At 42.8% G+C, this 17,303-nt stretch overlaps 1 protein-coding gene across 1 annotated transcript; it reads right to left on the bottom strand.

Annotated features, from left to right (window-relative positions):
• Positions 1 to 778: 778 nt before the first annotated feature.
• Positions 779 to 16,789, bottom strand: SNRPC (small nuclear ribonucleoprotein polypeptide C). Its single transcript, XM_025383013.1, has 6 exons — positions 16,333 to 16,789; positions 15,938 to 15,980; positions 11,152 to 11,260; positions 6,330 to 6,419; positions 3,890 to 3,994; positions 779 to 1,129 (listed from the first exon to the last, which is right to left on the bottom strand). The coding sequence occupies exons 1-6, from the start codon at positions 16,500 to 16,502 to the stop codon at positions 1,005 to 1,007; spliced, it is 642 nt and encodes a 213-aa protein (XP_025238798.1). The 5' UTR covers positions 16,503 to 16,789; the 3' UTR covers positions 779 to 1,004.
• Between the last annotated feature and the right edge of the window lie 514 nt (positions 16,790 to 17,303).

Below are 17,303 nucleotides of genomic sequence, written 5' to 3'. Positions count from 1 at the left end.
TTGATTATTATTGTTATTATTATTATTTTTTTTTTTTGAGACTCTGTTGCCCAGGCTGGAGTACAGTGGCACAATCTTGGCTCACTGCAACCTCTGCCTCCCAGGTTCAAGTGATTCTCCCACCGCAGCCTCTTGAGTAGCTAGGATTACAGGCACGTACCACCATGCCTGGCTAATTTTTGTATTTTTAGTAGAGATGGGGTTTCACCACATTGTTCAGGCTGGTCTGGAACTCCCGACCTCAGGTGATCTGCCTGCCTCAGTCCTCAAACTGCTTGGATTACAGGCGTGAGCCACCACGCCCGGCCTTAAAGTTATTTTTTAAAATAACTTTAAATAAGTTTTTTAAAAAGGAGAAACTTTTCACATTATTTGAGCCCAAGGAAGAGGGGAGCTGAGAGAAAGGAGAAGCAGAGTTTAGGGCAATTCTTGCCATTCTTAGCTGACATGCACACAACAGGAACTATTTTCCCTTATTTCAGCATAAAAGACTTAAAATTTTCCACTTACTATACAAAGTGTTATTCATGTGAAAAATTAACCGAGCTGTTGATTGTTTTAACCAACAAAAGCTCTGCAAGTGCTAGATTTAGTGCTGTACAAGATGACTTTACTAATAAAGGGAGGATGCCCGAAGAGATTTACTATATAGCTAAGGAAAAATAATCTCACGCAGAGGATATGCTGAAGAGGTAATGAGCTAGAGAAACAGAACTGGAATGTTTCATTTCCTTTATGATACACAGAGAACACGGAGAGGAGGAAAAAGGGAACACACTTTTAATTGAAAGAGTTGACAATTTTATTTTCACATTTCCCAATATAAATGAAAACTGCATCTTTTTTGTCCCACTTCTCCCCTCCAAAACTATTCTCTCTTTGATAGGACAGGGGAGCAAGTCTTCCCTATGCTGTTTAGAAAACTCAGTATCACAGCAGCATGATCTCCTGGTGAAGCAGAACAGGTAATATAAAACTGATACAATGAAGCCTCCCCTCTATCCTTATCTGTCTGGTCGAGTCATTCCGGGCCGAGTGGGCACCATCATGGGACGGGCAGGAGGTCTCATCATTGGGGGCCCAGGCATCATTGGCATGTGGCCTCCCATGGGCGGCCTCATTCCAGGAGCTGCAGGACAAAACAAAGAAGAGGGAAAAAAAGGGAGTCAGAAAATATTATTTAGGGAGAGTTTGATGGGACTTCAATTAAAAACAAAAAACGTAGCCCCCCTTGCAAAATGCTGGAAAAAAGACATACGTGACAGAAGAAATGCAACAAATTTATCACATCTGTAAATTACTTAGACATTCTCAGACAAAAAAACAAAAAGGTCAACACAAGAACCATATGGGAATCATGATCTAATGATAGTAAGGGGGAAACTATTAATATATTGCTTTCCAGAAATCACCAGGGACACTAGTTCCCTAAACTGACCTTTTTTTCTCACTCAGGGAAATTCACAACTAAGTCACATGTTTTTCAGTCAGCTCTTTTAATCAGTGATATCCACCATATAACCAGGAGCTATTTCATGAATGTACACAGGCACAGAGGACAATCTTACCACTAAGCGTTTGTTCGGAGTTGTAGGAAAGGTGAGCAGGAGGCCCATGCTGGGAACCTGTTAGTAACCATACTTAGCTCAAGTCAAGAAAAATAATAGGCAATAACGTGATTTATAACAATTAGTGCACACAAAAATCTGATTTTTCTAATGCATTTCAGAAACTATTAATGAATTTTTTTAAGTGTCCCATCAATAAACCAGCCAAATAAATGAGCCAGGGAGGGGAAGGCAGGCAGAGGGGTAGGGGAGGAACACAGGTGGTTTCAATGGAATCAATAATGTTCTACTTCCCAGCTGGGTGGTGGGTTCATGGATATTAATTTTACTATTATGCCCCATAATTTAATGTTATCTATATTCTTTTTAAACATCAAATTTTACCAATTTATTTTTAACTAAATAATTTGGATTAAAGGTTTGCAGCAAAGGGTTCAAGAGAAAAGTATATTCAAACTTGAATATAGCCTTATCACAAATAGTGAAACACAAGAATATGCAAAGACACAAAATCCAACAGGTACAGAATTTAAGACCAATTTAAACAGGAACAGAGAATACTACTAACTTCTAAATACCACATAAAAGCCCATGCTTAACCTATATTTAAGAATTTCTTAGAGGAAATGGATGGACATAGACCAAAGATAAAAACTGGCAACTTGTTTTCTTTGGTCTCCATAGTGGATTTACTCTGAATCAGTTGACAACATTGGGATTTCATACGAAACAGTAGATTCCTTTTTTCTTTTAAACTTCTTATTATGGAAATGTTCAAACATACACAAGAATAGTAAAGAGGAGTATAATGAACATCCATGTATCCATCATCCAGCTTCAACAATTACCCACTCATGGACAACTTTATCTCTACTCCCCACCCATTCCTATCCCTGTCCACCCTCTAACTACTCAATTATTTTAACACAAATCCCACAATCTTATCATTTTATCCTGGCTTGAAAAAACAGAAAACAAAAAGCAAACTCAGGAGAAAAGGCAACACCAAGCCTGTATTCTCGAATGTCAACCACAGGCTGAAGCTGAGTTCTAGAAGCCTTCTTTAGACGAATCATGCATTCCCCAGTTCACCACATCCCTAAAACCTCTAAGAATTTGAATTTGTGAGCCTGGGTTAAGGATGCTAAAGTCATTGAAGTCATTTTGATTGTGTTTTGGGCTCACAAGTCAGTAAGGCAGGAATTCTCTTTATCTATACTCTCCCCCTCCTCTAAGTAATACCCACAGCAGACATACTGATACTTCTGCCTAGGAAGCTACCCTAGTAACTTTGCAGCTTGTTTTTCCAGAGGAGTTGGAGGTGTCGGTCACATCTGTTCCTAAACCTGATTATGTCAGTTGTAGTTATTACTCTAATTATATATATATAATTTTCTGCAAACCAATTAAATGAGTGTGAAAAGAGAACAGCTTCTATGAAAACTAACTTAATACTTAGGAAGACTCAGATAAACTATCACCAAAAAATGCTCAACAATTTGGTAGGCAAAATAATCATAAAAGATTGGAACTAGATTATATCACAAGGTTTCAGACCACTTCAAAGAAATGAAACTAAAGTTGGTAGAGGATGTGTTATAGTTATGGCTTACTGGTTAATGCAATAAATACACAGTGTTCCAATCATTAGACACACTCTTAAAGCAAAGGTCCTGCTCATGTATCAGAAAGATTTGCAAATTAACGTATGTTTAAATTGACATTAAAATAAAATGTTTGAAGTGTAAGTTTTTTTACCCCTCCCCAAATAAAAAACCAACTACCAGGCTGAAAGCTTTTTAATATAATGATGTGGCCAAGTTAAACTGCAAGATTCAACAAGCAGCAAGAGGTGGCTCTGCTCCAAATCAAAACTGAGAAAATGTATCTATAACCTTCCCCCTCCCCACAAAATGGAACAAGTTCATCAACCCTTCTCTTCAGTATAAATGGCCAAAAGCCAGGGTGAGGCAAGGAAACAGAAGAGAGGAAAATAAAAACAGATGCAACCTATCCTGCTTTTAGTAGCACAAGGTCACTGGATACCATCCAATTATAATGATAAACCAAGTATTTCTTTTTCTTTACCATTAATAATTGACCAAATTTAATTTGTTACAATAGTACATTTAAACAGCTAATTAGACAATTTATGTAAGTATTCCACCCTCAGAAGTGGAGCACAACTCCCCATTTTCAAGCTTTGGCTATACATACTAACTTCCTTCCATTAAGTGTCAGTTATGCATAGTGACTAAACTAAATGGAGCACACTAGAAACACAAGGGAGCAAACTAGAAAGACAAGACATTCAAACTTACCAGGTCCCACTGGCATCATCCCAGGAGGAGGAGGGCCCATCATTGGCATCATGGGAGGGCCCCCCATATGGGGTGCTGGCATCATACCAGGGCGAGGAGGACCCGCTGAAATAAAGAATGGAGTCTGTGGTTAAGGTGTGCTCACATATTAACATTTTCTCTTCTCTATTTTTTTTTTTTTTTTTGAGACGGGAGTTTCATTCTTGTTGCCCAGGCCAGAGTGCGATGACACGATCTCGGCTCACCGCAACCTCCACCTCCCAGGTTCAAGTGATTCTCCTGCCTCGGCCTCCCGAGTAGTCGAGATTACAGGCATGTGCCACCGTGCCCAGCTAACTTTGTATTTTTAGTAGAGACAGAGTTTCTCCGTGTTGGTCAGGATGGTCCCAAACTCCCAACCTCAGGTGATCTGCCCACCTCAACCTCCCAAAATGCTAGGATTATAGGCATTAGCCACTGCCCCCGGCAACATTTTCTCTTCTTAATCAAACTAAAAGGATCTCATGAACTCCTTCAAATTCTGAAACAATATCCCTCTTATGGTTTCTTTTTATAATAGCAGATCCACAAAAATCACATGCCATAAAATATTAATAAAAAGCAAGAACAAGTCTGCCTAGACAGAAGAATAAAATAAAGTCAGATTCCCTAGGTTAAGAAAAATTGAGATTTTAATTTAAAAAAACAAAACAAGGGGGTGGAGACGTTGTACCTTCTATAGGGCTCGTGACAAAAAGCTGATGGACTTAAGCCACAAGCATTTAATTTCAGATCCCTTTGTAAAAAATGAAAACATGGTTTTAAAAGATTCTTTGGAAATACAAAGACTTATATGCAGGGATATTCCTGACAGTATCATTTACAATACCTAAAATTTGGAACAACTTAAATATCCAATAAGAAAATAGTGAGGCAGGCTGGGGATGGTGGCTTAAGCCTGTAATCCCAGCACTTTGGGAGGCCGAGGCGGGCAGATCACAGGAGGTCAGGAGGTCAGGAGTTCAGGACCAGCCTGGCCAACATGGCAAAACCCCATCTCTACTAAAAATACAAAATTAGCTGGGCATGGTGGCATGCACCTGCAATCCCAGTTACTTGGGAGGCTAAGGCAGGAGAATCACTTGAATACAGGGAACCCAGGAGGCGGAGGTTGCGGTGAGCTGAGATCACGCCACTGCACTCTAGCCTGAGCGACACAGCAAGACTCTATCTCAAAAAAAAAGAAAGAAAGAAAGAAAGAAAATAGTGAGGTAAATTATGGTAAATTCATACCATAGACTATTCTGCTATCAAAAATAATGGAGTTGAGTGCCAGCCAGTCAAGGTAGAAAAGGAGAGAGAAGTAACCCTGGAGTTGCTATGGGCTGAGGCCTGACCAGGTCCTAGGATGGCAGGTGCCCAGAAAAGGTTTGGCAGGACATTAGTGGTCCACCTACATTAGTGTGCAACTATTACAGATAGCCTACTTCCCTGAGTCTATACTTGTGATTGTGTGCAAGATTGAGTCTAGGTCCTGTATGTGATTTCAGTCTGACTGCTCCCAGAAGAGCCACAGTACAGTATGATCCAGTGCAGCACTCAGTCTCCTCTTGTCTGTCACACAGAAGCAACAAACTTTCCCAGAAAGCTGGGCCCATGATCCACTCTCCTTTCAATGATCTCATTCTTACCTTTCTTTTTTTTTCTTTGAGACACAATCTTGCTGTGTTGCCCAGGCTAGAGTGCAGTGGGGTAATCTCAGCTCAATGCAACCTCCACCACCCAGGTTCAAGCAACTCTCCTGCCTCAGCCTTCTGAGTAGCTAGGACTACAGATGTGCACCACCACGCCTGGCTAATTTTTGTATTTTTAGTAGGGATGGGGTTTCATGATGTTGGCCAGGCTGGTCTTGAACTCCTGACCTCAGGTGATCCACCTGCCTCAGCCTCCCAAAGTGTTGGGATTACAGGTGTGAACCACCACGCCCAGCCTAATTCTTATGTTTCTAAGATATAGATTTTGGTGTTAGGTGGGTTAGAAAATATAGCAAAAGACTAAGGAGTTTATCAGCTATTTCAGTCCTCTAGTGCTGTGCTCATAGAGTAAATAATTTAATGTACCTAGCAACTCCTATTCATGTATTAGCTCATCTAATCAGAGGTTCATTCTGAGCTTGCTTTCCATTTAAATCTCTCTTAGATCCACACTTGGGATGCCACAAATACAGTACTTAGTGACAATGCAATCAAAAGTTAACTCTAAAGTTATTTTAGAAATTATACCACTAAAGTTGTTTTCCATTACTACACGCATCTATATTCAATATTTATGTATTTATACATTTATATTACTATCTACATACAAATGCAACAGCATTTGAAAGCCAACGGTGAGATAATGTAACCTAACCAAAGGACAGCCTGCCCCATCACACCCCTTAAGATTAAAACTTTAAACTTACGAAGGCTGGGGGGAGGTGGTATCATCGCCCCTGCAGGAGGAGGAGCAGAGAATGGAGTAGGAGGTATCTTTCCTTGTTGAAATGCAGCCGCTTCGGAGATGAGGGTGAGAAAAGAAAAAAGATGAATAAGAGTTCAACAGCCCAGTAACTAAAATAACCACTTTCTTTTAAGTCTTTGATGGTTCCAATTACTTTACTCTTGCTAGCTGTCCTCTAAAATTATTACATCATGGTTCTACAGTTTAAAAATCATTTTTAGGTATTCACCGGCTAAAATTGCAATTAATTGGTTTATTGATTCATGTTTTCTAATTAGCATTTCTTTTTTTTTTTTTTGAGACGGAGTCTCGCTCTGTAGCCCAGGCTGGAGTGCAGTGGCTGGATCTCAGCTCACTGCAAGCTCCGCCTCCCGGGCTTATGCCATTCTCCTGCCTCAGCCTCCCGAGTAGCTGGGACCACAGATGCCCGCCACGTTTTTTGTATTTTTTAGTAGAGACAGGGTTTCACCGTGTTAGCCAGGATGGTCTCGATCTCCTGACCTCGTGATCCGCACATTTTGGCCTCCCAAAGTGCTGGGATTACAGGCTTGAGCCACCGTGCCCGGCCTCTACTTAGCATTTCTATGGCTAAATTAAATATGGGAGACTGGAGTAAAAATTTCCTGCCTATCAATGTCTTTTCTTTTTGAGACAGAGTCTCACTGTCACCCATGCTGTAGTGCAGGGACACAATCGCAGCTCACAGCAGCATCGACCTCCCGGGCTCAGGTGATCCTCTCACTTCATCCTCCCGAATAGCTACAGGTGCTTGGCACTATGCCTGGCTAACTTTTGTATTTTTTGTAGAGACTGGGTTTCACCAAATTGCCCAGGCTGGTCTCAAACTCCTGAGTTCATGCAATCCACTCATCTCAGCTTACCAGAGTGCTAGGATTATAGGCATGAGCCACCATGCCTGGCCCTATCAATGTCTTTTACCAAAGAGGAAGAGTCATCTTTAATCTGTAGATGTAGTTTATAACCAATTCAAGCCATTCATAGTTTTGTTTGAAAAAGTGTAATACATGCCCAAAAAGCTAGGCTTTATAAAATTTCTATCCTTCCTATGTATGCTGTCCTAGGTCAAAATAATACACTATGTTGGTTTACCAGTTTGGAAATCAATGCACTAACCTAGGATTTTCAAAACATACAAAGATTTCAAACTATAAGCCTGCCCCAAAAGAGTTATGATTTTTAAGAAAATCTAATACAATCAATTTAAATTTTTTTTTCAGATGAAGCATAAGAGAAAACAAGAGAAACTGAAGATCATCTATATTTGGTTTTAGCAAAGAATCACAAATAAATATTAAAATACACACTCATAAAGTCTATTCCTGACATAAGCTGGCTATAGCCCATCCCACTCCACTCCAATGCAAAGGAAATCAAATTACTCATCAATTACTGGTAATTCATGGGATCAGATCAAAAAAGTGACCTAAGTGGAGATTTATGAATAGCTTATTATCCATATGCCTCTGAACAAAGCCTGTGCGATCTCAGGGATTATATCCCAATATGGACTTTTTCAATCAAAAAGGCCTCTCTCACATCTTTTGTAGGAGGACAGCTTGTAAAGCCTGAAGTGGGGGAAGCAAAGTCACTGACTTAGTAGCAGGCTCTATGTCAACATAATCACAGATTTCATGAGTGTGTCCCTGAGGGGCTCCCCTACTCTTCTCAAAAAGTCCCCCACTAAAAATGTTTATTATTCTGACTAGCCTTAAAACAAAAACAAAAACATGTACTCAAGCCGAGTGCAGTGGCTCCTGCCTATAATCCTAGCACTTTGGGAGGCTGAGGCAGGAGGATCTCTTGAGTTCCAGAGTTAAAGACTAGCTTGAGCAACATAGGGAGACCCCGTCTCTACAAAAACTAAAGATTAGCTGGGAATGGTGGTGTGCACCTGTAGTCCCAGCTACCTGGGAGGCTGAGGCAGGAGGAATGCTTGAGCCCAGGAGTTCAAGGCTACAGTGAGCTATGATCGGGCGACTGCACTCCAGCCTAGGTGACAGAGTAAGACCCTATCTCTACAAAAGTTAAAATTTAAATTAAAAAAATGTTTATTCATCCTAAATTATTTTGCTGCCTATGGAAAGTAACTACAGAATATACTGTAAATCTTTTAATGCTAAGAAATTTCTAACATCTTTTCAAGTAAGGGGAAAAGATTACATCGTGGTTTATTTTTTCATATGAAATGGGACAATGGGGCAGGTGTGGTGGCTCATGCCTGTAATCCCAACACTTTTGGAGGCCCAGGCAGGAGGATTGCTTGAGGCCAGGAGTTCAAGACCGGCCTGAGCAACAAAGTGAGACACCATCTCTATACAAAATTTTATAAAATTAACCTAGCATAGTGGTGTGCACCTGTAGTCCTAGCTACTCAGGAGGCCAAGACCAGAGGATCACCTGAGCCCAGAAATTTGAGGCTGCAGTGAGCTTTGATTATATCACAGCACTCCAGTCTGGGCAACAGAGTGACACTCAGTTTTTTTAAAAAAATCGGGACTGGGCATGGTGGCTCACGCCTGTAATCCCACCACTTTGGGAGGCCAAAGCAGGTCAATACTTGATGTCAGGAGTTCAAGACCAGCCTGACCAACATGGTGAAACCCCATTTCTACCAAAACCAAAAAAAATTAGCCAGGTGTGGTGGTGTGCGCCTGCAGTCCTAGCTACTCGGGAGGCTGAGGCAGGAGACTCACTTGAACCCAGGAGGCAGAGGTTGCAGTGAGCTGAGATCGTTCTGGCCTGGGCGACAGAGCAAGACTCAATCTCAAATAAATAAATAAATAAATAAATTAATTAATTAATTAATTAAAAAAATCAATTTTAAAAACTGGGACAATGTCTGAGGTTTGCTCCATAATAATCCAGGAAGGAGAAGGAGTAGGTGACAACATTCAGTGGCTCTCTTGGCCAGAAACAATTTTGCCTTCCAGGGACACTGCACAATGCCTGGAGATATTTTTAGTAGTCACAACTGGAGATTGGTACTGGCATCTAGTTAGCAGATGCCAGGCATGCTGTCAAAAATCCTGCAACGCACAGAAAGATCCCCACAGCAAAAGATTATCCAGCCTTAAATGACAACAGCATCAAGGTTGACAAACCCAGAATAAATGCAGCAAGAGTGCTACAGCTGAGTGATGAGAAATGAAGGGTGAGGAAATTCAGAATGGGAGGTTCATTAAGCTTGTCTATTTTTTTTTTTTTTTCCAGACAGAGTCTCACTCTATCGCCCAGGCCGGAATGCAGTGGTGAGACCTTGGCTCACTGCAACCTCCGCCTCCTGGGTCCAAGCGATTCATCTGCCTAAACCTCCCCGAGTAGCTGGGATTACAGGCATGCGCCACCACACCCAGCTAATTTTGTATTTTTCGTAGAGACAGGGTTTCTCCACGTTGGTCAGGCTGGTCTCTAACTCCTGATCTCAGGTGATCCACCCACCTCAGCCTCCCAAAGTGCTGGGATTACAGGCGTGAGCCACCACACCCAGCACCCACTTGTCTATTTTATTTGAAAATGTTCACAACAGTTTTGCCTTTTTATTATTTATTAATTATTACTATTTTTTTGAGACAGAGTCTCACTCTGTTGCCCAGACTGGAGTGCAGTTCAGTGGCGCGATCATAGCTTGCTGCAACCTCCGCTTCCTGGGTTTGAGCAATTCTCCTGCCTCAGTCTCCCAAGCAGCTGGGGCTACAAGCAGGCGCCACCATGCCCATCTGAATTTTTTGTATTTTTAGTAGAGATGGGGTTTCGCCATGTTGGCCAGGCTGGTCTCAAACTCCTGACCTCAGATGATCCACCACCTCCTCCTCCCAAAGTGCTGGGATTACAGGCGTAAGCCAGTGTGCCCGGCCAGTTTTGCCTTTTTATTACTTTTTAATTTTAAAAAAAACTTTTTGGCCGGGATTACCGGCGTGAGCCACCACGCCTGGGCTAATTTTTATATTTTTAGTAGAGATGCGGTTTCACCATGTCGGCCAGGATGGTCTCCAACTCCTGGCCTCAAGTGATCTGCCCGCCTCGGCCTCCCAAAATGCTGGGATTACAGGCATTAGCCACTGCACCTGCCCTACTGCTTTTTTAAAAAGTCACATCACAAAACCCACATTTGCTTGCCAGCTTGGAGTACAACGAATGATTAAGAAAGGCTGTGATTCAAATACACCAGGATGATCTAAACTAAAAATGCAACATCTCCTTCAGTTAGTGTCCTGGACCCAATAAGCCAGAACAAAATGTTCCTAACAATAAGAGCATGGGATGTACAACAGGGGTCCGAAACATATTCAGACTATTTTGTTACATCAAGTAGTTTCTTTTTGACTAGTACTCTGTCAGGACTACAAATAAAACATCTAAATATTGTCTCAAACTACTTGGGGAAAACCACAAACCCACTCCTGATCTGCTCCTATTAGAATAGGAACACACTTCTAAAACCTGTGGATTAACTACAAAGGGGCTTTATAGAAATTTGCTATAAAATCTGGTGTTAATACATAAATATTAAGCAACTCCATTCTTCTCTGCCTCACTTCCCCATCTAACCTTATTGCTGTCTCTGATTGCTCTATCCTCAATAATAAATATTAATGTGTTCTTATATTCTTGGGAAACCAATGACCTTCCACTTCTTTCATTCAACATATCCAAATGCTCCTATTTATCATTCAGAATGAGTTGCCTCTGTGAAAAACACCAGAGACAGGGACAAGAAAGAATAGGACCATTTTACCACATCAGAACAAGAGACTGAAGCATACTTGTTTTGTCAATCAGGCTCTGAGCCTGCTCTTCCATCCATTTCTGATAATAGTCTTTCACATTCTCTTTGTGTTTCCTTCCACTGCAGTGTGTCTTTCTCACAGATGGCTGTAAAATAAAAAGATCATATCAGACACAGAAACAAATGTCCAACACTAAAAATTTAATAAAGTTTTGCCTTTATATAAGTAACGTGTCTAGTATCAGCAGCATTAGCTGGCTGCTACAGTATTACTTAAAAACATTATCCAGCAACATACTGTGGTAATTTTTTTACTATATTATCTAGACCAGAGGTCAGCAAACTATGCCCCATTGGCCAGCCACTGTCTTTTGTGTTTAAAAAAAAAAAAAAAGTATTGGAACACAACCACATTTATCTCTATCTACCTTTTTTTTTTTTTGAAAAGGGTCCTGCTCTGTTGCCCAGGATGGAATGCAATAGCACGATCTCAGCTCACTGCCGCCTCAACCATCCGGGCTCAAGCAATCATCCCACCTCAGCCTCCTGAGTTGCTGGGACTAGAGACATGAGCCACTATGACCAGCCAACTTTTAAATTTTTTGTAGAGATGACGTCTCACAATGTTGCCCAGGCTGGTCTCAAACCCCTAGGCTCAAGTGATCCTCTCACCTTGGCCTTCCAAAGTGCTGTGATATTACAGGTGTGAGCCACAGAGCCCAGCACATTTATTTATATATTGGCTACACCTTCTCTCTACAAGGAAAAGTTGAGTAACTGCAGCAAAGGTGGTGGTCCCAGCTACTTGGGAAGCTAAGATGGGAAGGACGTTTGAGCGTAGGAGATCAAGGCTACAGTGAGCCAAGATCACTCCACTACACTCCAGCCTGGGTGACAAAGCAAAATCCTATCTCAAAAAAAAAAAAATTGTTCCTGGCTGGGCACAGTGGCTCCAGCCTATAATCCCAGCACTTTGGGAGGCCGACGCGGGTGGATCACGAGGTAAGATTGAGACCATCCTGGCTAACATGGTGAAATCCCATTTCTACTAAAAATACAAAAAATTAGCCAGGCATGGTGGCAGATGCCTGTAGTCCCAGCTACTCAGGAGGCTGAGGCAGGAGAATGGCATGAACCCAGGAGGCAGAGCGTGTAGTGAGTCAAGATTGTGCCATTGCACTCCAACCTGGGAGACACAGAGAGACTCTGTCTCAAAAAAAAAAAAAAAAAAAAAAATTGTTCCTTGTCCTCCCAACCACTGCTTACATTAACACAACAATGATGCCTTAAGCCTAATAACAAAATCATGACTAGCAGCCAGTCGCAGTGGCTCACACCTATAATCCCAGCACTTTGGGAGGCCAAAGTGGGCGGATCACCTGATGTCAGGAGTTCAAGACCACCCTGGCCAACAAGGTGAAACCCTGTCTCTACTGAAAATACAAAAATTAGCTGGGTATGATTGCACGCGCCTGTAATCCCAGCCACTCGGGAGGCTGAGGCAGGAGAATCACTTGAATCTTGAAGGTGGAGGTTGCAGGGAACTGAGATCATGCTACTGCACTCCAGAATGGGCAACACAGTGAGATTCCATCTCAAAAAAAAAAAAAACAAAAAAACTCATAACTAAAAATCAACCGAAGTCCAAAAGTTACAGCACTGAATGTTTTTACACATTTCTTTCTTTTATTTGGGGTTTTTTTTTTTGAGATGGAGTCTTACTCTGTCACCCAGGCTGGAGTGCAGTGGCAAGATCTCGGCTTACTGCAACCTCCGCCTCTCAGGTTCAAGCGATTCTCCTGCCTCAGCCTCCCAAGTATCTGGGATGATAGGCATGTGCCACCACACCCAGGTAATTTTTTTTGTATTTTTGGTAGAGATGGGGTTTCACTACATTGGCCAGGCTGGTCTTGAACTCCTGATCTCGTGATCCACCCACCTTGGCCTCCCAGTGCTGGGATTACAGGCGTAAGCCACCATGCCCGGCTGTTTTTACACATTTCTAAGTCCACTATAGGGATCTGTAAAATCAATCACCATAGAAATGTTCTATTTTTGCAAGACATCATTTTAGAAGGAACAAGCGTTCATGACATTTCTCATGAAAAGACATTTTTAATATAAAGAAATACTTTTCAGTTCTCTGAATTCTGGCATATAGCAAGAAAGTGAATAATAGGTATATGAAACTATAATGCCAAAAAAGGGCAGAAAGGCACAGCCCCCTCATTAACAATTTCAGAAAATTATCTCTAGGGGGTTTTACCTAGAGAGGGGGTAAAAAAAGGACTAGGGATCTATAAGCAAGAACCGACTAGCTATTAAAAATACCAATTTATCAGAGCATTCTACTCCAGGACAATGTATGAAAATACACAGAACTTGGCCAGCCACAGTGACTCACTCCCAGCACTTTGGGAGGCCAAGGTGGGACTGTTTCTTCATGGCGAAACCCCGTCTCTACTAAAAATACAAAAACTAGCCGAGTGTGGTGGTGCAGGCCTGTAATCCCAGCTACTCGAGAGGCTGAGACAGGAGAACTGCTTTAACCCGGGATGTGGAGGCTGCAGTGAAACAAGGTCATGCCATTACACTCCAGCCCGGGAAATAAAGCAATACTCCATCTCAAAAAAAAAAGATAATATACAGAACTATAACAACGTCTTCAAGAGGAACCACCCAACTTAAATGTTCCACATCTCTATTAATGCTGTACTACATCTGACCACATGTTAGAAAGAATTCCAAATAAAGTGACAATAGAAAAATCACTGGCCAGTTTCTTCCAGCTACTATTCAAGATAATCAAGAGTTATAATTTAGACCAGTCTGGGAAACACAGCGAGGCCTCAGCTGTAAAAAGAATTATGATTTAATCAGATTTCTACAGAGGCAGCAAAGCATAGAGCTGCAGTGTTCAGGGCATGATTCACAGACATCTAAGGGTCTCTGAGACTCTTTCACAAGGTCTGCAAGTTCAAAGTGTTTTCATAATACTACTAAGCCATTACTTTCCTTCTTCACTGTATTGACATTTTCACTGATGATGCCAAATTCCTGGCACTTCAGAACGAATCAAGGCAATGGCACCCGACTGTATTAGTGATCACTGTATTCTTCAATGTATGTACTCATAGGGGAAAAAAAAGCTAGTTTCACTGAGTGAAATTAATGAAGCAACAAAATTATTAATTTTTATTAAATCTCAACCCTTAAGTTCAAGTCTTTTTAATATTCTGAGTGACAAAATGGGAAAAATAGACAAAGCACTTGTGTTGCATGCCAAAATATGAGGCCTTTCAAGGAAAAGCAGGCATGTAATTGTTCAAATTATGAGCTATACTAGCTGCCTCTCTTGAAGTCCTGGGCTCAAGCAATCCTCCTTCCTTGGCCTCCCGAAGTGCTGAAATTACAGGCATGAGCCACCATATCCAGCCCAGCTGCCTTTTTGATGGAACACCATTTTTATTTGAGAGTGACAGACACAAACCGTATATTCAGACTTCTCAAAAATGAATGGAGTGAGCCTGTCACTTCAAACAGAGCAATGGAAAGTATTGCCAGTGATAGAATTTGAGCTATTAAGCAAAAATCAGAATTTTGGAAAATCTTATCTGCCACCATAAGCTTGACAGCTTCCCAATATTTAAAGATGGTTCTGATTAGATTGTGACATTAATTAATGTGAGTTTTCATTACATAATCAAACGTGTCGGCCGGGCGCGGTGGCTCAAGCCTGTAGTCCCAGCACTTTGGGAGGCCGAGACGGGCGGATCACGAGGTCAGGAGATCGAGACCATCCTGGCTAACATGGTGAAACCCCGTCTCTATTAAGAAATACAAAAAACTAGCCGGGCGAGGTGGCGGGCGCCTGTAGTCCCAGCTACTCGGGAGGCTGAGGCCGGAGAATGGCGTGAACCCGGGAGGCGGAGCTTGCAGTGAGCTGAGATCCGGCCACTGCAGTCCAGCCTGGGTGACAGAGCGAGACTCCGTCTCAAAAAAAAAACAAAAAAAAAAAACGTGTCTACATTTGAAGCCTGGCACTAACTCAAGTCAATCAACTTTTCCAAATAACCAATGCACATTACAAAATCATGCAAGGCAAAGATCCACTCAAGTGCTCTTTAGACCACTAAATTTTTTTTTAAGAGGCGGGGTTAGCTGGGCATGGTGGCTCATGCCTGTAAACCCAGCACTTTGGGAGGCCAAGGCAGACAGATCACCTGAGGTCGGGAGTTCGAGACCAGCCTGACCAACATGGAGAAACTCCGTCTCTACTAAATATTCAAAATTAGCCGGGCGTGGTGGCCCATGCCTGTAGTCCCAGCTACTCGGGAGGCTAAGGCAGGAGAATCACTTAAACCCGGGAGTTGTAGGTTGCAGTGAGCCGAGACAGCGCCACTGCACTCAAGCCTGGGCAACAAGAGCAAAACTCCGTCTCAAAAAAAAAAAAAAAAAAAAAAAGTACTAACAAAACATTCTACTTTAACTGCTGTATTATTTGATAAGCAGTTTTTTTTGTTTTGTTGTCCAGGCTGGAGTGCAGTGCCTGATCATGCCTCACTGCAGCCTGGACCTCAAGCGATTCTCTCACCTCATCCTCTTGCGTAGCTGGGACTACAGGCACACCACCATGCCTGCCTTGTTAAGCGGTTTTTAATCAAAGTTACTCTAGGGTGGGAAATAACCTCCAACTATTTTCTACAAGCAGTAGACCTTAAACCTCAGCAGGTGGGAAAGCACAACTTGCATCTTTAAAAAAACACAAAACTCATTTAATTATTACACATAAGGCTTTTTGAAAGTATGGATACGCCACTTACAGAGTCATGGGTGAGGTATGTATCGCAGTAGTCACAATAAAACCTGAAAAGAGGTGAAAGGAAGAAAAAAAGAGATGACAACCAGCTAGATGCCCATCCATGGAAGTGTTCATGGAAGATAAAAACCAAGAAACAAACAAAAAGCCCGACCTCCTCACGACTCAAAAGCGTCAAAGCGTCGACATATAAACCAGGCTTTTTTTGTTGCCTTAAGCGGGATCCATCTCCACTCTAAGAAGGGGTGTCTAGCGCTCTCCATCTCCCTATCTCCGTCCACCTGTCCCAGGTACTCTGCCATCCCACGAGGTTTCAGAAACCAGAACCCGCTCTCTGCTCCTGCATAGGGGCCACAACTAGTGACTACGATCACCCTCAGATTTCGGGGCCCCACTCACTTGGGCATGTTGCTCTGCAGGCCGTTGGCCACTCCGTTACGTGACGCCCGGAAATGACGCGCACAGTCAGCGACGACACCGCGGAACCCCACGAGACTAGCGAGAAGACCCGAAGCCCTAGCCACCAGCAGCCGAGCGAGGGGCGGGGCTTTTCCCTTTCTTCCTTTCATCTAATAGGATGGCGGGAAGGGGGAGTACTACGGGTCGCTACGAGGTTCAACCCAAGCTCTTTTAATCTTGTTTCTCGATGCTTCCGGAAGAGCGTATTTAATCTTTTTGTAAATATCTAATGATTCTCTGCAAAGCCCATGGGGCTGCTATAAATGCTGAAAAAACAGCAGTGAACAAAACGGATAAAAATTCTTGCCCTCGTGGAGTTGAGATTCTAGTGAAACAAGACAGATATTAAAACCAACAGGAGCCGGCGCCGTGGCTAGCGCCTGGAATCTCAGGTACTCCGGAGGCTGAGGCGGGAGGATCACGTGAGCCCAGGAGTTGGAGACCAGCCCTGGGCAACATAGCGAAACTTGTCTCTACAGAAAATTTTAAAACTAGCCGGACGTTGGCCCGACGCGGTGGGTCACGCCTGTAATCCCAACACTTTGGGAGGCCGAGGCGGGCGGATCGCCTGAGGTCAGGAGTTCGAGACCCGCCTGGCCAACCTGGTGAAACCCCGTCTCTACTAAAAATACAAAAATTAGCTGGGCGTGGTGGCGGGCGCCTCTAATCCCAGCTACTCGGGAGGCTGAGGCAGGAGAATGGCTTGAAGCCGGGAGGCGGAGGTTGCAGTGAGCTGAGATCGCGCCATTGCACTCCAACCTGGGGGACAGAGCAAGACTCCGTATCAAAAAAAAAGAATTCGCCGGAGGTGGTAGCGCGCGCCTGTGGTCCCAGCTACTCGGGGGACTGAGATGGGAGGATCGCTTGAACCCAGGAGGTTGTGGCTATAGTGAGTCGTGATCGCGCCACTG

The sequence above is a fragment of the Theropithecus gelada genome, chromosome 4 (genome assembly GCF_003255815.1).
Source record: "Theropithecus gelada isolate Dixy chromosome 4, Tgel_1.0, whole genome shotgun sequence".
NCBI lineage: Eukaryota > Metazoa > Chordata > Mammalia > Primates > Cercopithecidae > Theropithecus > Theropithecus gelada.
This window is presented reverse-complemented; position numbering and strand designations above follow the sequence as displayed.

What these genes read in the sequence shown, in the direction of transcription:
- SNRPC (XM_025383013.1), bottom strand. Translation starts at nt 16,502, where the DNA reads ATGAAAGGAAGAAAGGGAAAAGCCCCGCCCCTCGCTCGGCTGCTGGTG. An exon ending in CATACCTCACCCATGACTCT is followed by an intron (nt 11,261 to 15,937) that starts GTAAGTGGCGTA and finishes TTTATTTTACAG; the next exon opens with CCATCTGTGAGAAAGACACA. An exon ending in ACCACCTCCCCCCAGCCTTC is followed by an intron (nt 3,995 to 6,329) that starts GTAAGTTTAAAG and finishes TCTTTATTTCAG; the next exon opens with CGGGTCCTCCTCGCCCTGGT.